The sequence below is a fragment of the Papilio machaon genome, chromosome 6 (genome assembly GCF_912999745.1).
Source record: "Papilio machaon chromosome 6, ilPapMach1.1, whole genome shotgun sequence".
NCBI lineage: Eukaryota > Metazoa > Arthropoda > Insecta > Lepidoptera > Papilionidae > Papilio > Papilio machaon.
In genome coordinates this window covers 6,065,787-6,088,357 of record NC_059991.1, presented here as the reverse complement: position 1 = coordinate 6,088,357, position 22,571 = coordinate 6,065,787, and the positions used below count along the sequence as shown (strand labels likewise).

The 22,571-nt window shown below is 33.8% G+C and overlaps 1 protein-coding gene across 6 annotated transcripts; it reads right to left on the bottom strand.

Annotated features, from left to right (window-relative positions):
• Positions 1-1,559: 1,559 nt before the first annotated feature.
• On the bottom strand, positions 1,560-22,312 carry LOC106714984 (2-oxoglutarate dehydrogenase, mitochondrial). Of its 6 annotated transcripts, none has more exons than XM_014508146.2 (23): positions 22,184-22,312; positions 20,256-20,379; positions 19,611-19,745; positions 17,443-17,593; positions 17,185-17,252; positions 14,413-14,545; positions 11,415-11,493; positions 10,599-10,775; positions 8,168-8,316; positions 7,958-8,043; positions 7,342-7,521; positions 6,853-7,033; positions 6,456-6,674; positions 6,146-6,339; positions 5,692-5,945; positions 5,412-5,524; positions 4,757-4,944; positions 4,372-4,465; positions 3,557-3,749; positions 3,169-3,306; positions 2,785-2,949; positions 2,279-2,386; positions 1,560-1,913 (listed from the first exon to the last, which is right to left on the bottom strand). In XM_014508146.2, exons 2-23 carry the CDS (start codon positions 20,340-20,342, stop codon positions 1,814-1,816), a joined length of 3,192 nt encoding a protein of 1,063 aa, XP_014363632.2. In that variant the 5' UTR covers positions 20,343-20,379; positions 22,184-22,312; the 3' UTR covers positions 1,560-1,813. The 6 variants fall into 6 exon arrangements, with proteins under 6 accessions (XP_014363632.2, XP_014363635.2, XP_014363633.2 ...); XM_014508149.2 differs by lacking the exon at positions 14,413-14,545 and adding an exon at positions 12,709-12,811; XM_014508147.2 differs by lacking the exon at positions 22,184-22,312 and adding an exon at positions 21,997-22,075.
• Between the last annotated feature and the right edge of the window lie 259 nt (positions 22,313-22,571).

The window sequence follows — 22,571 nt, the reverse complement described above, 5'->3', positions numbered from 1 at the left end:
GGACCCATCTGCAAGCACTTCCTTTCGATTAAAATAATTTTTATCAAAATCGGAGCAACAGGGCCGGAGCATCGCAGTAACACATAAAAAAATACAGTCGAATTCATAACCTCCTTCTTTTTGAAGTCGGCTAAAAAAATTAGTTCTGATGTCCGGTCTTTATATTCTTAAATGTTTGGTTTAGGTGAAATTTTTTATGACAAATATAAACCAACTGTAACAAGGATAAAATGAAACAATAATTAATTCGAATAAACGTTTATTTTGTATAGTAATAACTAAGATACGTAGCAATAAATTTGCTCGGGTCACATCTGTCAAACATTTACCTTTCATACGCGCCTTATTCATTCCAGCTTCAGTCACTCGTCTCAACTCGCCCGAGCCACTTACAAAATACAAGACAACATCGAAACTTTACGTGTATATTAATTAAAAAAAAACTGTGCAATTTAGACATGCGAAGTGTACAAGAGTGAGGTCTACTAAGGAATAATTTACAATACTTGTAGTTTTAGACAACGGTACTAACTAATGTAGTCAACAAGAACCTATTCATTATTGCTTGAAATCTTGTACATTCAGCCTTTTAAAAATTAAAATTGAATTTTTACCGAATTCTAAATGTTTCCATTATATTTAGTCGTTTTCGGTAAACGAAAAATAAATAATTTCTCATGAAAAAAAAGTGTGAAATAATGTGAAATAATTTTTGCAATTTTGTATACACAAAACGCACTAACCATTTTATATTTTTTGGAAAAAAAATCACATAGAATCATATCAGTAACATCAAATGATTTTAAAATAAATATTTAGAAGGAAACATTTTAAAATTACATTTTGTAAAATTTCCAAAAATTAAACATCACTATGTTTTATTTCCACATAAGTTAGTTTTTTTTTTTTTTGTACAAAATTTCAAGTAATTACAAACAGATTAAAGGTTTATCGACATATTAGAAATTTACTTGAAGATATTAGATTTGGTGTTAGTCCTTACAATAAGCCGTTCGCAACGGCGGTAACTACGACACTACATCTATGCACAGAAGATATTTGCTACAAGTTTAATTTAAATCATCTAAAAACAAATTTATCTTTGTATTCTCCAGCTATTTATTTAATTCTAATAATATCTAACATGTAATATCGTCATACGAGTTTTAAAATTACATCAAAACACTACAAGAAATTTTAACGACATTTAAATATATTTAATGTCTATTGGACAAGGTTATTACAATCAAGCAATGTTTATGTTTCAAAAATTCTAAGAGTGTATACAAATTAATTTGCCACTCTAAATATTTTCAGATTACTAGATAAAAAGATTAATTAAAAACTCTTATATGACAATGTTTTAAACTACAACAGTTTAATTCTGTATTTACAAAAAAAAAAAAAACAACGCTAGCAACATAAACATTAAATCAAATACTAAAGTGACTATAAACGGAATCGGTCTAAGAATTAAATAAACGCTACGTATCACGTATTATGCTACAATTAAATAAATAAATAATTTTTTTTTATCTAATCTACCTAAACTTCAAGAGAATTGTTGCAAAATACTGACAGTAACATTTTAAAAAATACAACAAAAAAAAACGTAAACATATCGCAAGTGGAGGAACGTGTGTAATAAAAAAATTTTCGTTTAGAAAATTTTTAACAGCGAACAATGCGATAGACACATTTCAGTTGTAGGTAACCATTATAGTAACAAAATCGGCTTCATTTAACATAAAAAAGGGTTCGATGCCGGATATTTGTCTATTGCTGTGTACAAATTTCGAGGTCTATTTATCGTTTAGAGTACGCAGAATTCGTCGAGTAGATTTTTAAGCTCTTTGTTGTGTGCAGCCTTGGAGCCGGTGGCGGGAGAAGCTGCGGTGGCCCGTCCATTGTAGCTACAAAATCGTACAAAAATAAATATTATTTTTTTTATAAAAACAATCGGTTAGTTCCACCAAATAATACTATAAAGAGGACGTACTTCCCTTAACAATAGAAAATTAATAAATCTATTAACTAGTCCTATACATAGAGAAGATTGTCCAAACAGGTGGGGATAGCGACATATGGTAGTAATAGTAGTTTTTTTTTTACTATTACAGATTAAATTAAATATTACATTAAAAAAAATATAGTAAAACAAGAACGGTGCAAATAAAATAGCGATAATAAAAAATCACAGCCAGCCCCATTGTAACGGAAAGCGACAGAACATAAAAGCATTGTGAATAATAAACCATATTCGCTATTTAGATCTCACCTAATGAGTCTGGGCACAGTTTCAGTGGTGCCGTCAGTTTGTGGGGTTGGCTGTGACTTCCCAAGCAGTTGGCTTAGCCAACTACCCCCCTGCGATTGGGACTTTGCCCTGCAACATATTGCCGATAGGGTAAGCCCCACATCACACATTTTACTTTAAGATATTTCTCCCGAGCTTTTTATTTTATTTGCTTAAACACTGTAATATCACCTACTATACTTATAAAGACGAATGATTTGATTGTATGTTTGTTTGTATTTAATAAACGCCGAAACTACAGAACCGATTCGAAAAATTCTTTCACTGTTGGTAAACTACACTATCCCCGGGTGACATTACCTATATTTATTACTAGATTTTTTTAATTCCAAACCGATAAAGTCGCGACATGAATATATCAAATAAAGAACTGTGAAAGTAACAACTGTTTAAGGATTGCTTGTTCAAGTGTCTTGGGCTATAACAGAGGTGTATGGTACGGTATGTATGTAGTAGAGGTAGTCGACCTGATCTGCTTGTGGTTCTGCAGCATGGTGCGGAAGCGAGGCTCGACGTAGCTCCAGGCACCCATGTTCTTGTGTTCCTCCTGGCTCCACACCAGCTGGGCGTTCGGGTACTTCGCCACCTCCGCCTTGATCAGGTCGTACGGGAACGGGGAGATCTGTTCCACTCTAAAAACACCAGTTATTAAGTTAAAGTAATAATTCTGTGATGTACTCTTATGAAAAATGTGTAAACACGCGGGCAATATATGGAACGATAACTAAAATTCTCTTCTGCGTACTAAAGTTTGTTTTTTGTTCAAGAATTTTGAAAAAACTTATACTATTACTTAAGGAATCCTCTGTAATTCTTAAATGATGAAAAGTTTGTGTAGAGATGTAATGTACCTGGCAATAGCGATGTCCTTGTCGAGTCCACGCTCGCGCCTCTCCTTGAGCAGGTCGTAGTAGACGCGGCCCGAACAGAACGCCAGCTTGCGGACGTTCTGTGGATTCTCAGCCGCTGGACCTTCCTCCGGGATCACTCTGGAAACATCATTTAAATAATTTAATAATAGTAATTGTTGCTGTCTAATAACTTAAAAAAAAACAGTTTCATACATTTATTTTGCAACTAATAGAAAGTTCAAGGCGACAATTTCAGTAATTTAAGAAAACAACATTACTCCGTGTCCTTTCATATTTTGTCTTATTCGTTCAGTGAAAACGCACACTATAAAACCTGACTAATTTGAAATGTCTTTGTTAGAGGTTATTCGTTGTATCGTGTACTGACCTCTTGAAAGCGGTGCCCTCATTCATATCGTCGAAGGAGGACTTGCACTCTGGGTGACGCAGCAGCGACTTGGGCGTCATCAGGATGAGAGGTTTGCGGAATGGCAGCGCGATCTGACGCCGCAGAATGTGGAAGTACGACGCCGGTGTCGAGCAGTTAGCTACGATCCAGTTGCTGTCGTGCAGCTGACGAACTGGACCAAATTAAATTACATTAGACCAGGGATCCCCAAATTATTTTGGACAAGTGACCCCTTTTTCAAAAATGAACCGTTACCTCAGACCCCCATGGCCACATTACCTACTTTTAAGAACAATTATTATTATTATTCATTCTGACTTAGGTTAATAGAAGAAGACTGAGTGAAAATTAAGCTTTAAGTTCCCTTTGGGAATCCCAGCATTTGACAGTTTTATTAAAATTAACTTATATTTCCCAAGAAATATGCTCCATCCATCCAGGTATAGAACTATATTGAAATATACGCATTTTATTCTATTAGTTTAAGTAATATTGAAAAATAAATTTTCACAAAAAATTTGGTCATTTGTTACATTTTGTAACTACACATTTAAAAATGTTTACAGTCATAATGACTAAGAAACTTGACCCCAATTGATCCTAATAGTGGTATAACAACTGTAATCTTAATTCAAACTTACATAATCAAGCGTTTTATGATAGACTTAAGTGCTAATGATATGATAAATGTTAATTACATTGTCATACATAACCACAAAATTTATTAATTAAACAATATTTTACTTAGTAGAAAAATAGAATGTTTAAGGGTTTATAGATTGTAATGCATTTACCCTCATAGTCGGGGCTCTCCGGGGGCATGTAGTCGGGGTCGTCGGAGCTCATCTGCAGGAACCGCTCCAGGCGGGCGGACGAATGTTCCGGTCCCTACAACACAAATTATTCATTCATATTTAATATGAAAAACAGGGTTCTTACAGTTTTTAAATGTCTTATTTTTTTAAATCTTACATTTTATTTCTTATTAAAAGAAAAATCAAACATCTGGGCAATATGAAACATCTTACAAGACGCTGCACTGAACACAATTTTAGCTGTAGCAGAGTGAAAAGAGATATGGGGGAGAACAGCACAGCAGACTTTGGGCGGCCAAAATGATTGACCTGGATAACAAAGTTATTTACAATAGTTAGATTTTTTTGTTAAATTGTTACCCACCATGCCCTCCATGCCGTGGGGCTGCAGCAACACGATGCCTGACTGGCGCACCCATTTGGCCTGTCCGCTGGAGATGAACTGGTCGATGATGCACTGCGCCACGTTGTTGAAGTCTCCGAACTGAGCCTCCCACAGCACCAGAGCGTTGGGGTTCGTCACCGAGTAACCAACCTCAAAACCGAGCACACCTGGAATAAAGAACTTTTTTTATTTTAGACACTTTGGATCCGAGTACATACCATTTAAAAAGTATTATATAAGTATACTTCATAATAAAAAACCGGATATCAGTCAAATAAAGACCGGTGATGTAATAATATCTCACATAAATTAGTTATGAAGTGATGGCGACAGTTTTTACGCATTACAAAATGACCTATTACTTATTATGTGTATTATTATGTAATTACATTACTAAATTATATTGGTAAATTCAGATATGACGACTGATAGAGATGTATGGAGGAGTAAGTACATACTGTGCCGACCCTCCATAGGGATAAGGGCATGTTGATGATGACGATGACTTATTATGTGTTTTATAAACAAAGTCTATTCAAGTTGTGATAAAATGAGCCAGTAGATTAACTATATGTTAGGTTTACAAAAATAGAGAAATAAGATCTATATTTTTAAATATCTAGTGTAAACTGACCATATTCTGAGAGTGAGCTGTTGCAGACGGTGTAAGGAGCCTGGTCGGGGTAGAGATGCGCCAGGGCACAGTACGTCGCCTTGTCCACCTTCTGGTGGTGCAGCACGTGATGTCTGCACACAAACAACAACAATAAAACACACAAACAAAAACAGAAAAAAAATATTCACTTAAATATAAGTTTTTTATAATATTTCTAAGACATTTATCTCTTTTGGTATTCCTCTTTTAAATCCATGTTAAACAATGTTAACGGTCAATGTATTTATTCATTTCTTACCTGTGTGAGAATGTGCCTCTCTCCACATCTTCACCGGACAGTCTGACATGTATGCCCTCCTTCAGCAGAGAGCCGAAGGCCATGGCTTCAGCGAGCGCCCAGTCCACGGTGCGGTTCTCCACCATCTCCATGCGGGACTTGAGGATTCGCAGCAGACCTTTATGGATCTCGAACTCGGCGGCGTTGGGTGGTGGAGACGAGAAACGCTTTCCGATATGAACAAGGGTTTCTTCTACTACTCCAGTCGGGGACATCTGAAGAGAATAAAAAATTAATGTAATGAACACAGGATATTTCCTTTTCCTACACATGTGAACACTTTCCCTTTTGTATTCTTTCTTTATTGAAAAAGGGACTAGAATTTGGCCTTAAGTACACATACTCCTCGGCCGAGACAAATAAAAAACTTTCCTACAAAGTCATTAGTAAGTTATAAGTTAAGTAGACTTCTTACTTTGAGCGGGTCCTTGCCCTCGAAGAATCCGGACCAGGGCGAGTCGAGCCAGTCCTTGTACTTGATGTGCGTCTCCTGCTTGGCCTGATTGTACGCGTCCTCGCAGATCTTCTCGTACTTGTCCTTCACGTCCTTCACCTCCTCCGCCGTCACCACGCCCTCCGATATCAGCTGGTCCGCGTACTTCTCCAATACTGGAAATCATAAATACATTTTTTTACTTTATATTGAAACCAATTGGTACATTATATTGAAAGTTGATAAAACTATTTTAGTAACAACGCCATCTATTGTTACACCATATGATTACCTGGCTTGGTCTTCCTGATCTTCTGGTACATGAGGGGTTGCGTGAACATGGGCTCGTCGACCTCATTGTGTCCGTTGCGGCGGTAGGAGACGATATCGATGACGACATCCTTGTGGAAGGTGGCGCGCCACTCCGCCGCCACGTTGCACACGTGCATCACCGCCTCCGGGTTGTCGCTGTTCACGTGGAAGATGGGTGCATTCACCACGCGCGCCACGTCTAAATAAATAAAAAAGTATTTTAAACCCCATTACAATTCAATCCATTATTAAAATATTCAATGTTTGTTCAATTTATTTTTTATGGTTATTTCACTATATTTAAGGACTTTCCAAAGCATGGTTCTTCTTTGTAGAAATAAATACCTTGACTGCACTTAAAAATGTACTTTATATACCTGTACAGTAGGCGGAGGATCGCGAGTGTCTGGGATCGGTAGTGAAGCCGATCTGGTTGTTGACGACGATGTGCACAGTTCCGTGTGTGGTGTAGGCGGGCAGGTCAGACAAGTGCATCGTCTCGAACACCACGCCCTGACCCGCAAACGCCGCATCACCGTGCAGCAGGATCGACATCACCTAACCAACACAAAGTAAATTAAAACTGGTTGTTTTTAGGTGTGTCCAAATATACATGGCTCAACCACTTAAGATCATATATCTACCATCTACATAAGATTCTTCCTGATTTTAATATCCAAATAATTAAATAATTTAAAGTTCAAATAATCCTAATCCAAAAAGGCATTTATAATAATAACTAAAATTATATATAATATAATATAATATAATATAAATTATATATAATAATATCTAAAATTTTCCCACAATACTCCAGACCATTAGTGTAATTTTGATTTATTAGTGAGTATATATTAACAAAATACCTTTTTGCCTTCATTGTCGCCCCTGTAGAACTGCTCGGCCCTGGTCTTGCCCTGCACCACGGGGTCCACAGCCTCCAAGTGGGAGGGATTGGCGCACACCGCAAGACGAATGTTCTTGTTGGTGACGCGGTTCAAACGCTCGATGTATGTACCCAAATGGTATTTCACATCACCAGAACCCTTTTAATAAGAAAAAGTTATTAGAACAAAAAAAAATCGCAACACGAAAATAAAACGTAAAGGAAATTCAATTTTTGAAATTCAAAAGAAAATGTGTTGAAAATGTTAATGTGTCGCTTGAAGATAAACATATAAACACATCGTTTAACAATTAATTTAGAAAAATCCTTTATTCAACTAAAATTATGTTTACAGATTAATAGAGCTTGTCTCCTGTGCTGGGCGTAACCTGTTTTACAGGAGATGTCGCCTTCTCTTATCTAGAATCTTATGTTACGAATTTTTTTATGTACAAAAAATTATATAAATAGATAAAAAAATTAAAAATTCATAGCAAATGTTTTGCAGTTCTTCAATTTGTGCAGTTAATATCATGTAACACATATTTTCTATCTGTCAGGTATAAAATTAAATTTGTGATAAAAAAGCTACTTACGTCATCTTCAGCCTCGAGTCCAGCGAACTGAGTGAACAACTGATGGAGTGGTTTGCGGCACACGTTGGCCAACACATTGAGACGACCTGACAAATAATAACATCGTTTAAAATTAACAATAAGTTAATTTTACACTTTACCATTCTAAATCTGACTTGGTTAGATAAAAAGTTTTTACAGTAACCTGTAGGCGTGACAACCATTTCTCACCTCTGTGTGGCATGCCCATTATGATGGATTCAACTCCAAGCTTTGTGGATACATCTATAACCTGCTTCATGGCCGGAATGAGAATCTCGCATCCCTCTAGACCGAAACGTTTCTCTGAAGACCATTTCTTCGCCAGGAAGTTCTCGAAACTGGAATTAATAAGATCCTTGACAGATAAACGTAGTGGATAAAAGCATAGCCAATAAAACAAAAAAGACCTGAAACATGATCTATGGTCAAGGGTATTATAAAGTTTTAATGTACCGAAAGACCTGTCTTTTTTATCAATTTTTATGGGAGGTTTTTACTGTCCTTTGAGACACTAATCGCTGTATATTATAATTACAGCTAACTGCTTAAATTGTAACAAAATATAAATAGCCTTATGTTAAAGAGAAAGTTGGTTTGGCTAGCTAACCAATAACTACGTGCCAAAAATTTAATGAGCCATTTGCCAGGTCGACTTTTAAATTGAACCCGTAAACAATCGATGTTTAATTTTAGGCATTTAAAACATATCCTGTAAGACTAAAGTTCTTAAAAGATTTTAGACAGTAACATTACAGAATATCGACGTTTTTATAGAACACTTTCAAGTTTTAACAATATTGTTTCTATTAATTTTAATTTAGTCAATCCACGTAGGTGAAAATCTTCTTCTTCTTGTAATCTTGTAATGCACAATCTTACTTCTTACTAATATTATTATCTTACTAGTATTATAAATGCGAATGTTTAGATAGATGGATGGATGGATGGATGGATGGATGGATGGACGGACGGACGGACGGACGGACGGACGGACGGACGGACGGACGGACGGACGGACGGACGGACGGACGGATGGATGGATGGATGGATGGATGGATGTTTGAAGGCATCTCCAGAGCGACTGAACGGATCTTGTTGAAATTTGGCACAGAAATAGAACATAGTCTGGAAGAACACATCGGCAACTTGTCAAGTTTTTATTTTAAATTCCGCGCGGACGGAGTCGCGGGCGACAGCCATTTGTTATTATTAAGTAGTAAGTAATCTTTTGTAATAAATGTATCGCGAAACGTGATAAAATAACTAATTTGTTAGTCCCACGATGTATGTAACTTCAGTGCTCGTGTACTAGTTTATTAGATTCCCTCTGTATTCAAATAAAAACATTATAATAATAAAATAATTGGGTTTGCTTTTTATAAGGTAACAATGACATTCAATTCGTTATGAATATACCGAATAACTACCTCGAAGGGCATAGAATTAAATAAAAACAAAGGTGCAGTAAAAAAAGTTGTATAAACTTGTTCTTTTACAACAAAACAAATAATGATTACGATAATCAGGTTGATAAATAACCTTAATTCACGTCACAAGATTTTATTACAAAAAATTGTTTGTTGTCGTTAATCCTTTGTTTCAAACCGAAAAGTAATTTATCAACAACATCGCATATTTTACGATAAAATGCGTAAATTCCAATACACTTTACTAGTGACTTATTCTCATGGAATTATTTAACATTCTTTATCCAAAATATACAAGATGTTATCAATCTATTTCATAATATCCACTAAAAATTAGGTGAAAATATGTGAAGTGTCATGGCGGCCATACATGAAATTTGACGTTTCTCTGTTTATAATATTTAAGCGCATATTTGGAATTCTTTTCATCCACATTTTATTACTATTAGCCTTTTTTGCAAGCTTTACAGTTTTTCTTAAAATTTCATTAAGAACGATTGGTAAGAAAATATTGCAAAATGTTGCAGTTGCAGAACTACGTAAATAAGTTTTAACCAATAGGCAAATTGCGCACATAAATGAAAATTGGAGAAGTATTAAAAAAGTATTACGCAACAATTTTTCACAATTATACGAATATACCAATAAACAAAATGGGAATTCCCCACAACACACCCAACAGTGTAAATTACAAGTAGCAATTTTAGTCACCATTAAAACATTTATTTATTTGCTCTTATTCACTTCGAAATAATAAAATTTCTACATTGTTCTTAATATAAGTTCTCATCACTATAAAAACCATTGTTTTCACCTCAAAATCACATGTCATAGATAGTCGGGCTAAAGTCACAAACTAAACAAACACACCATAATGTTATCCAAACAACATATTATCGCATGTCGTATGCGCTAAACTATTGGCGCCACTTATCTAATCTGAAAGGGAAACAATAGTTTTGGGGACTGACAGCTGAGGTATCTATCAGCTAACCATGACATTGTTATAAACGAAAATCTGATCAACTGTATCTAATCTATATAAACCAATGTCACAAATAACTGATAAAAAAAATCGGAATTGATAAATTGGTCTATTACATTTGAACGGAAGATTGGTGGAACTTCTCTAGCGATAATTTCAAATTAGCAAATATTCATGGTAAGATAAAACAGTATTAAGTGATTCTTACCCGGTAGACCTGGTGAGGCGGGCAAGGATCAATCTTTTCTGGTCGGGGCTCATCTTGGTAACATTGGGCGGCTCCATACGCTGTCGGATCCAGTTGCATTGCTCCAACGAGTTGATGAACATGAACTCGATACCGATGTTGTTGCAGTACGCTTGCTCCAGTCGGTTCAGAATTTCTCTAAAAGGAAACAAATAAAAAAATACATCAGCGTATATTACCGATATAGTCTAGGACCTTTGCTAGAAATAAAACCGAACAGGCAGGATCCTATACCTACGTAAATTTAAATAACAAACATAAGTTAGCTAGAACCACATGAGTCAACAGTGGTGCAACATTTATTATCCACACCGATTTAAACCGGCTCAATTTCAAGCGACATAATCCAGTCTGTTACTGGATAGTTTGGGTGTGACCCACAATAAAGGATTGCATTGCTCCAGTCAAAACAACATGACACAAGAATCTTTGACATTATAGTACGAAAATATCCGACATTGACACCAACACATTAAGCTGTAGAATAAACAAGATAACATTAAATATGCGTCGGTCTTCTTGCTTTGAGAAAACAATTAATTTAGTCACTTATAGCGTCCTCGGCATATTTGTGTTGATATCATACCTACTTTCACAGACGTAAAATTTATAACACATACAATATCTTAAGATGTTATCGCATGTACCGCAACTAGGAAATTTATGTTACACTCAAAGTTTGGATAAAATTCTTTACAAAAATATCGGATGTTGACATACAAAATTAAATCACCTAAATCGTGATCGAGCAGATCTCAGTATGGTTTCAGAACTTACCTAAGTGGCAAAGCTTTTTCTTTTTCACCAATAAAAGTCGTCGAAGGGAGTTTGAAAACTCTATCCATGTCGGCTTCATCTAAAACATAAAGTGACTTATAAGAGTATGAAGATCTCAGAAGTAATTAATACCATAAGAAAGTAAGAACATAAAATGCAGCAAAAAATATAACAAGCACATAAAAAGCAGCAAGATCGTATAGTACATTTATCATATCCCTTTACTAGCATACGAGATGGAAAATCATGAAGTTCTAAAAAGAAACCACTATCGAATATACCTTAAAAAACTAGTAAACACAACCCCTATACAATTTGACAACCATTACAATTTATACATCCACGGTATTGGTAATTGTTACTGTCCAAAGTCCAATTGTGTGAAAACAAAAAGTTGCCATAATTAAGATTGATGCGACTGACGAAATAATTCTCTGGCCGTGGCCCAAGATCTGCCGAGAAACTTCTTGTCAAGGCCGGCGCCTGTTAAAACTGTACCTGGTTCACAACATACAAATATACAGTTATGTTTGTTATACTATATGAACCCATACAAAAATATTTCAACCGAACAATAAGTAATACTAGATTTGACATGCTTTAGTACTTAATTGATGTAAAATGTTGACTCATGCAAAACGAAATTGAGATTCGAATATGTTACCACATGATGATGTCATGCAATACATAGAAAAATATATACACAGTTAATGGCGTGCGAGCCCAGGGTATTGTGCAATACGTCACTTCGATACTCTGTAGTTATGGCGTCGGTTGGTGATATATTGAAAAAAAGAAAAGTAATGCAACACAAAAAAACAAAAAAATAAGGCTGCCAACGTTTTTTAGATTCACAATTCTATTAATATTCGACAAATAAAAACAATACTTCTTTTGTTTGTAAAGAAGAAATCGATTGATTTTCATGAGTACTAGTTGGAATAAGGAAAATCGCAGTGCATTGAATTGATTACTTGTTGCCTGTGCTGTTAAAACTAATATATTATTAACCTTAAAATTATCCATTGTGTTTGACACGTAATCCATAATATAATTTGCAGCATTACAGGATTACCAATACACAATGAATGTCACAGATTAGTTAAACAATAACGATGCGAAAGTTAGAACGTTTCGTCCATTTTGTGCGTCAAATGTAAATTCTTCTTGTAAATTGTGATACTAAAGAAATAACTGGCAGCCTTACAGTACATATAATCTAAATATTTAGGACATGTCTATTTGAGCCATAACTACACGTGGTGTCCGAGCGGCCGGGGTTGTCGCTTCTTACCAAACCTGTAGCTGTTGTGTATCACCTCCCGCGGGTTTTTATCAGCCAATTCGTGGTTTGCTATTTCCAATGGGTCGAGTTTCGCTATATGATGTCCTCGGATCTGTTGTTTTTTAGTTTATACTTAGTATGCGGAAGAAAACTAAAATCGTGTTACGTGTTATACTTTCAAGATTTGGAAAAACAAGCGTAAATAAAAAAATACTACGGAAAAGATGTAAAGAAAAAATATTAATGTATCGCATTTAAAATTCAATTGTTAAATTTACAAACACCACGTTTAGTTAAATCGGAAGAATTTACAAAATAGTATTCCAAACGTAGCAATAAAATACGTTTGCAAGTTAAAAGAAAGTACCATAAAATAAACCAAAAAAAATTGTAACATCCATCTTATTACCACAATGTTCGTAATATCAATGTATGGGCATGTGTCTGTCAACCGTGTAGTGTAGTGTGGACAAGACTGTCTACACAGAGCTTACATGTTTTATGTTGTTAGCGACACGAATAAAATACAGAAATCATTAGTTACTAATATATGCAAACTGGTTATTGTTAAGGGGTAGAATTTATTATTTTAATATTTTACATTCCTATTACTATTAATACTATTATTCTATAGCTATACACGACCGAACTATAACTTAGATATAATAAAATTAAACGCCTAAATACAATACATGCTTGCATATAAATTCACGTCATAATTGACCCTAGTAAAAACGTATCGTCAAATAGTATCACGTTTAGCAATTCTCCAAAGTAAAATGGATGGGGTTGTAAAAATGGGTATATTATGTAGTGATTGTGATGTGGAGAGCAATTGCAACATGATTGTCATACCTTTATAAATTACAGAAGTAAGATATTACCTCTTGTTACTTTAAAATATCTACCGAATAAATTATTACCTAGTTGAAACCACGATTATCTATTCCCTTAAGTTATTTAACTTATTTAATTCTAGTAAAGGAATATGATTAATTTAGCGTTAGTAAAAATAAGTCATACATATATACAAGCAAAATTAAACTTTAATTATATTGATTAGAACTTTATGAACACTATATTCTAATGAGTTTGTTACTTTAAAAACAACCATTATTTTAGATGTCAATAATGACCGTATGCATCAAAAAGCTAGTCTCAAATTAAACATTCAATTAGTATTTAGTTTTATGCAAAGATTTTTTAATTGTGTAATTTAATCGAAGACTTTACAGTTTAATTTAAAACATTTAGATGTACGATATTTAAAAAAATTGCTTTTTTATAAAAAAAAAAATAATGTCCCAAGCACCAATCGATAGGTATTTATAGGTTCAACAAAGTATTACTTTCTAATCTACGACCAAACACCAAAGGGAAGCTGTACTATAAACTACCAACAGCAGTGACAATCGACCTCCGAAGTGTTTAGACAAAACATCTCAGATTCAGAGAGAAAGTAACTTGTGCATCCAAAGCCTATGCCAATCAATTTAGAAGAAAAAGATATTGAAAATAATAATGACATTGTATTAGTTATTTTTTTGCTTTTACGACCAAATTTCTAAAACCAATCTTCAAATTTAGCCGTTTATTATCAAGTATCAGAAATTAAGAATTAAAAAGTTCCAATCATACCCAATAATATTCCGAATATAATACAATTTTGAGATAGGCTATTATAACCCTGAATGGCAATAGTTTGGGTCATACCGAATCTCACATGTTGTCTAATAACGGCCTCGGTGGCGAAGGCGCGGAGGCCGCCGTGCCACTCGCCGCTCGAGACCGGGTCCCCGGTCACGATGCCCAGGGGATCGAGTCGCGCCACCAGGTGGCCCCGAGACTGAATCGCGGAAACAATCCAAAAGATTTACCCAAAACTCAACAAAACCGCCAATTTCAACTGTTTCATTAATTGACAACAGCCAACGCGCCGCCCCGTTGATTGTTTTTTTTTATTTCGGTAACAACACGCCTTGGCCACTTACCCTTATTGTTAGTAATAAAAGTATATTTAAAATAATAGACATAACATATTTGTTATTTTATAAACCTTGGTAAAAATAATGGCTAAATTGGTAAATAATTTTTAAAAAATACAAATGGATAAAGGAAAGAAATACAGCGTGAGAGTTGAGACTAGCAATTTTTCAAATCGGTCCGTTAGTATGGAATCTCGTATGAATAATGAAAGTACTTTAATGTGATGTCTCAAAGTGATGCGTTTATGATTCACGAGTAACTCGATCAACAGCTACGCTACTTTGAACATCTACTGCAAACAAATTAGTTCAATTCTTATGCCAATATTATCACATACATGCGCAGTCTCAGACACCCGTTTGATTCCCAATAATGATTTATGAAGCTCTCAATGGGGCATTCCAGTAACACGAGTACAATACTTGATATAATGTTATTGTATGTTAATACAAAATGTATGCAATAATATCGTTTTTTTATAAAAACGCAACACGCGACACGCAACGCAACAGTGAAAGGTCAGTACACAACATCGGAATGCGTCATCGCCGTATAAACTTTACGATTAAAATAACTTGATTTATAAATTATTTAAATGTGGACTTCTCTGCTATATCCAATGAAATCAATTCTATTTACTTGTTGAGAAATGTATATTTTAATGAAAATTAAATAATTAGCTAATAAAAATTATAGTGTCTAATTTTATTTTGCTAGTTACAATATACTATTGTCTGACCAACTACTAATGACCAAAGTGGAACAAATATCACAACAGCCGTCGTATTGAAATGTCAAGCGATTTTTATCGCGTCTGACAATACGCGATATCTAAGGTGGAGACGCCATTCACTTCACTAATATCTCGGTCAGTAAATACGGTGACGACGCAAACCTTTGAGGCGTTATCAAACGATTGTACTCGTCTCATCTCTTGTTTGAGATTCCGAAGGTTCCGCGTACCGAAATTGAAATATTTCCTCATGATGAGCTCGGAGCGGGGGGCGCGCATGCCCAGTTCGGGCAGGTTGGCCGTGGTGATGCCGAGGGGGTCCACGTCCGCCGCCAAGTGACCGCGAGCCTGCCATGTACCCCCCACCACATCGTTTACCCACAACTATCTCACTGTACGACCAGGCGACTGCTACACCCACTTACACTAATCTATCCACGTATTAAACATAGATCTGATACAACTTATTCATCTGAATCAAATCTATATACTTAAGATATGGTCTGCACCATAGCAAAATGAAATCAAATAAACACTAGACTGTTAAGGAAATAAAATTTCAGTTTGTTAACACGACTGTTTCAATTAGGTGGTAAGTACCTATAGTATTCGTGACGCATACTTCTAATGACGAAAATCAGTTCCAACTATTACTTCTTGAAATGCACAAGGCAATACATTTTACTTTAGATTTCCTTAAAGATTCAACTCCAATTATAAGGAAATCCAAAAGTTTTATTTGTTATTTATAAATTCCACAAAGAAAAAAAATATTATGTTGAAAATTGAAAAGGTAAAGACGTACCATTGATGGTATAGTTATATAAACTACAAAAACATGATCAATTTCATAATTGTGTGTACCTTGTATTCTTAAAAGGATATTCATTTAAAATCTACTACACTGGTTTCCTTCGAAACATATATGTCGCCGGGTCGCACAGCAATCAACATCAACAACTAATATAAGAAAAACATTGCAATTCCAAATAATTCTGTTATTTTTCACGGCTTCCTTAATCCTTAACGCTAATGTCATAATTATACCAATGACCCAAACTCCATTTACTAGCGTTATTCATAAAAAAATGTAAGGTTTATAAATATTTGATTAGTAATTGTGGAAATTTTATTTGTTTATTTGGTCGATAGTATAAATACGACATTGAGTTCATATCTCTACGAAAGAGACAGTACGACACTACATCCTTTTCAAACCCTTTGTTATAAATTGCATCACCAAACAAGTAAATACATATAACCAATATTCCATTTAGCACATAAAATGTGCACCTCGATATTGTCCGTGCAAATCGCAAATTAGATGTTAGCAATTTGAAATATTCCATTGCAAAAATTCCATTTAACTCCTACACTACCTATACCCCGATATGAATAACTAATAATTTTTTTATTTTATGTATATTTATTTTATAATTAATACGTTATTTAAAAAAAACAAAAACATTAAGGAGGAATTATTGTAGGGTAAATAACCTGTCATACTTGTTATAAAAATGTTTCAGCGACTTTTTATAGCATTTAATAAATGTACAATAATTGTAATAAATAATTTATATTAAAAACAATAACACAAAATAAATCTAGCTGTATCTAGACCATAGATATTGTCGATGGTGTATAATTACAATGACTTTTACTCCATTGGCAAAACGAGGTAGGATCGAGACTAACGAAACTATGCAAAAAAATAATAAATTGTTTAGCGAGTCTTCGTGTTAAGTATGAAATGGTAAAGTTATCACCTGGTAGCTTCTGATGATCGCCTGCACCGCCAAATGGTCGTCGATGATCTTTTCGTTGATTGGAGAACCTAAGGAATCATTGAGTATTTAAAACTATAACTAAGATTTTTTCCTGGTCTCTTAATTTTTTTAATCGAAAATTACCCAACATGAAAATTCATAATAAATGCCATCGCAATTTTTATTCCGGTGTGCTATTATTACAATATCGAATAATTCGAAAAATTATTTAAAAAATCGATTTGATATCAATATTACCTGATGCGATGGAGGGCATACCGGCGGAGGCGGGAACGAGTGACGTAAGCGGCACCTCATTCTTGGAGTAGGGGGCTAAGTTAGGCGGCGGTGTGTAGGCAACGCCGGGCTGCGCGCCCGCGGTCGCATTGCGGAAAAACGCGTCCCAAGACTATGCACCAAATAAAAACATGACTCACAATTACGTACTATTACGTAAAGAACTTAAATTACATAGCAAATATACATACTATTACGATATCGCTAGAAGAAGATAACGCAAACAATATGATTACCATTAGTAAGATTAATTTTATGATTTAAGTTTTAAAAAACTTGCATATTTAATTTTTTAGGCACTTTTGGATATTCTTAAGATCCTTTAGTACTATTGTAAAATATTTTTATTTCACCGAAATCTAATATTTTACAATAAGTACTGATACTAAGTAACAGTGAAAAGAAGTTTTGTCGAAAACTTTGGCTAAGGATTTAACAGACGCAAAATTACGTTTTGTATTTAAAAACTATATTATATTTTATGCAATAGCTAAGAAGAATGGAGTAATCTAAAAGACAACATGACGAGGTAGACGTTATAGGCGTTGGATAATGCTGAGCAATCATTATTGTAATATCTACTGATGTTACGTTCGCCTTCACTAGAATATCATCACTAATTGTCAATCTTTATTGACGTTATCAGACAATACCGAACAAGTACTTTCGAGAATAACTCCTTAAAACGGTTTTGATATAAAATATATGACAAACATTAGCCCATTTTGTTGATATTTAATTTGAAGATCACAATGGAATTAAATCAAAAAATTTAATAGCCATATTCATACTAAACATACTAAAAAAACGTCGTTTTTATACGGACAGTTTTCTGTATATCGTAAGTTGGAAACAAATCTAATTATTTTTGCTTCAAGACATATCGTCCTTGGCTTTGCACTCTCGTCATGAGGCGACACAATGTCAGCGTGTGGACGCACTCGTTAGCGGATTAGCATCGCAACCACAACCGAACTGAGACAGGTAATAACTGGATACTGTTAGAGCGCGCCCGCAAATTAACCTTGCACGATTTAACAATTTCGTTTTCTTACATTTTATTTATCTTCAAAATATATTAGGTTCATCTAAATAAATTCTACAGATCTTGGCCTCATTATCACAACACATACTGTTTACTACCTGTAATAATTATCATTAATTCTAGTGATATTTTTATACACTAAAACTGAATTCAACATAGAAATAATTGAAAGTCAAATAACACAATATCTGAACTAAAAACAATAAGCATTAATTGATAAACTTGAACCTCCTCATTGTAAATAATCAAAAACATTAAAGATATTACATAAACCTTATTAACAGTAAAGCCAATATGTGTATGTATTTCATCCCCATCATAGATAAAAGCAATCTAAGCAATAAACCTTGAAATTAACATGGTTCATTTGCAGTGTAGTTCATACACAATTAAAATTGAAACAATACTGAATTAATTTGGATACTAAACCCCATATGAAAATGAATAACTAATAAGTTTATTTATAACATACTTCAAACATAAATACAACTGTAATTGATTTGTATTACATAAGCAATTAAATAGGTTATCTATTCATAGTTCCATGTTGTTATTAATCAGGTCTAGACAATGGCGAGACGAGAAGCTAATTCATATTTATTTGAGTCATATCATATTGCTGGCTTTTGATATCAGAATTGTTTTTAAACGAACTAATTACTGTATTTTTTCTTTTATACCTAAGTCATTATTTTTTAAGAGTACCTTTAACCAAACACCATATAGATATGTGCCTAAATCATGCCTAATAGTCAGTGACATTTGCTTTTTTTATTTGTACTTATGTAATACAATCAACTTTCTATTACTTTAATATTATAAATATTTAGATGGATGGATGGATGGATGTTTGTTTAAAGGTATCTCTGGAAGGGACAGGTCATGATAAAATTTAACTCAGATGTTGAACATAGTCTGGAAGAACACAACAAGTAACCTGTACTTGTTGTTTTTTTTATATCCGCGCGGACAGAGTAGCGGGCGACCACTAGTATAAACCTATAAGATTTCCAGTAGTCTACCATTGCAGATATAATTATTGAACACCTGTATATAGTTGTACACAGATAAAACTATAACTCACCGCATGCACAGAGTTGGGGTCAGAGAGCCATGCATTGTACATAGTCTCGACATAGGCGGAGCTGGAACCATTGAGGAATGGCTCTGCTGCTGTGGAACTCTTCAGCCTTTGGGCGTTTACTGTTACAGCAGCACTCTGTATATACATTTCATATTAATGTTTAAATGTATAACTAGGTCTCCACTGAACACTTGTATACAAACTTATTGCCTTTACTTTCATTTTCTTTGTCAAAACAGAGACTACAAATATGTATTCAAGTGTCACAGCAGTAGAATTCAATATTTAAAAAACAATAACAATCATAGCACAATTCCAAGATAATTTATTGTTATCAATTCAGGAGGCTCGGCACTAAAGTTAATATGAAAAAGATAATGATACCTAATTCTTTTTGTTTTTATTGTATTCATGTATGTGACTTGCAGTTTCTCATCATTTTACAAAATATATTTAGGCAGTTCTATCAGGAACTATCTTACTAATAATATAAATGTCAATGTTTGGATGGATGGATGGATGTTTGTTTGAAGGTATCTCTGGAGTGGCGCAATGGATCTTGATGAAATTTGGCACAGGTGTAGAGCATAGTCTGAAAGAACACATACAATGAGTCGCGGGCGATACGTAGTTATAAAAACTCACCTGTGGTTTGTTTAAAAGCCATGATGCAAATCTCTCGCTATTGCCTAATTTGCTAGATGTCTGAAGCACAATTCTTGCACGATGCATGTTTGTTTCTGTCTGTGGACTGTTTACTAAAATAGATCTGGGGACAAAATTAACATAATTAATTATTTGATACTTACAAGTAACTAAGATATGATTTTTTCAACCCATCAGAGAAAACAAAGTTAGGTTGTGGATTGGCAGGACCTCGGATTGCTCTATCAACTAAGGAAATCTCTTAGCTCTTAAATTGGTAATCATTATGTTTAAAAATGTACCACTATGCACTTTTTTTTATATTACAAGATGGCAAACGAGCAAGCGGACACATGAATTCGCCGATGTGTTGCCTACTAATCGACGAAGGACGAAACACACAAAAAGAGACTATTTAACCTTCCAATGCATCTCCTCCTCCATCAAATCCACCTCCCCTTCCCATCCTTTCTTTATAAGAAATGGGTGGGAAGGGAAAGAGGACTAAAATTAGGCTTCTGGTTGCACACTTGCTCTCTTCTCACAAAACAAATGTAATTTCACAAATACATTGATCACAAGAACATTAATATTTAACATACTTTTGACTTGAGGGATGTGAATTCAAAATTAACTAAAATAGTTTTTAATACCAAGAACATTTTAATTAAAAAAAATCATAGATGTAAAAGAAAATATTAAAAATTCATCATATCTTGAAGAAATATTGAACAATTCAATAGATATACAAAATAACAATGAATTGTTCAAGTATGCCATGGTTGTTAGATAAAATTAAATTATGCAGTCAAAATGTAGGCCACTACTATCATTGCACAAGTTTAATTGGCACTGCGACAAGAAACAAATTCAATAGTGCTGTCACAGTAACTTAAAATGTTTTAAGGTATGAGAGAATAGAAGGTATATTAAACACTGGAAAATCAACTTTCTTCTCACTCTTTTTAAGGCAGTAAGTAGAATATATAAAATAGAAATGTAATATAAAATGCAGTAACACTTTTTCCAATAATTTGCTTTAAAATAATTGTTTAAATTTTTTACAGTTTGTTGCATTTTCTTACTTTTATCTGAGATGTATTGAAATGAATATTCACATATACATAATAACTCGAAAGTTTGATAATTAATTCTTATCAAAAAATGCACCGAAATTACTATAAGATTCAAATAATGATATGGTTGTTATATATCATTATAAAATATAGCATATTACTCATGTTTACTACAGTAAAAAGGTTTATACATCAATAATACTTGAAATACAATAGAAATTGATCACATTAAAAGCATTTACAATTGTAAGCCTTGAGAGCAGATTAATACTTATTGGATTATCTTTATTATTTTATATAATGTGCTTTTTCAATAATTAGAGTATGAAAAATTTAATAAATTGTGCACGGAAAAACATAAAAAATTATTTATTTTTTTAAACTTGGTATCTTCCAATATTTCGAGAACTTGGCGCACGTCATGGTATTTCCAAGGTTACTGGTACATGTCTAAATTTAACTTTCAAGTTTACAATAACTGGGATTCTAAAAAAATTACGACAAAATAGATCAATGTTAATATGTATTATGTTTAAGATATTTTTTCTGTTTAACTAAATTACACTCTTATCGAAATGTCATTGATATCATTCGGTACAACGTAACCTTAACAAATTGCAGCGTCAATCTCGATTACGCATTTTATTGATAATAAAAATACTTACCTGGAATCTACTTATATTTTAGCTAGTAATGATCAATACTAAGATCCCGTGATTCAAGGTTATATAACTCACTCCTTTCTATTGCGTACGAAATGAAATGTGCAGATTTAAATTATTAGAATTTATCTATAAAACTGACTATCGACAAATCAATTTTGATATTTATTAAACACTGAATAACATTTACCTTTAATACAACCGAAATGTGTTCTCACGCAAACCAATCAATTTTTAAAATAATTCAAAGAAAATATCAAACATCTTTCTCGATCGTTTCGTGCTTCTGCTTTTCTCTTTCCTCCACACTACGCCACAGACAAAATTTTCAGTTATAGACACGAAACCCAGTGCTGCCATTATTTAAGCGAAAAAATATTTTCCCGGGAAAATGAAATTGCTTCATATCAACAAATTAAAATTTAATTCCTTATAAAAAAAAATCAAACACTTAAGAATTTAATTTTAAATCTTGGTGGGCAACCTTTTTTATATTCTAAAACGGAGATCACACGAAAAATGTATAACAAAAGCAAAATAGCGTTTTATAAACTATATCTTTTGATAGCAGCAACACC

Excerpts from the sequence above, each read along its gene's own strand:
- LOC106714984 (XM_014508146.2), bottom strand. The coding sequence starts at position 20,342 with ATGCATCGTGCAAGAATTGTGCTTCAGACATCTAGCAAATTAGGCAAT. Across the intron at positions 17,253-17,442 it reads TATGCCCTCCATCGCATCAG|GTTCTCCAATCAACGAAAAG; the intron begins GTAATATTGATA and ends ATGATTCCTTAG. Across the intron at positions 6,675-6,852 it reads ATCCTCCGCCTACTGTACAG|ACGTGGCGCGCGTGGTGAAT; the intron begins GTATATAAAGTA and ends TTATTTATTTAG.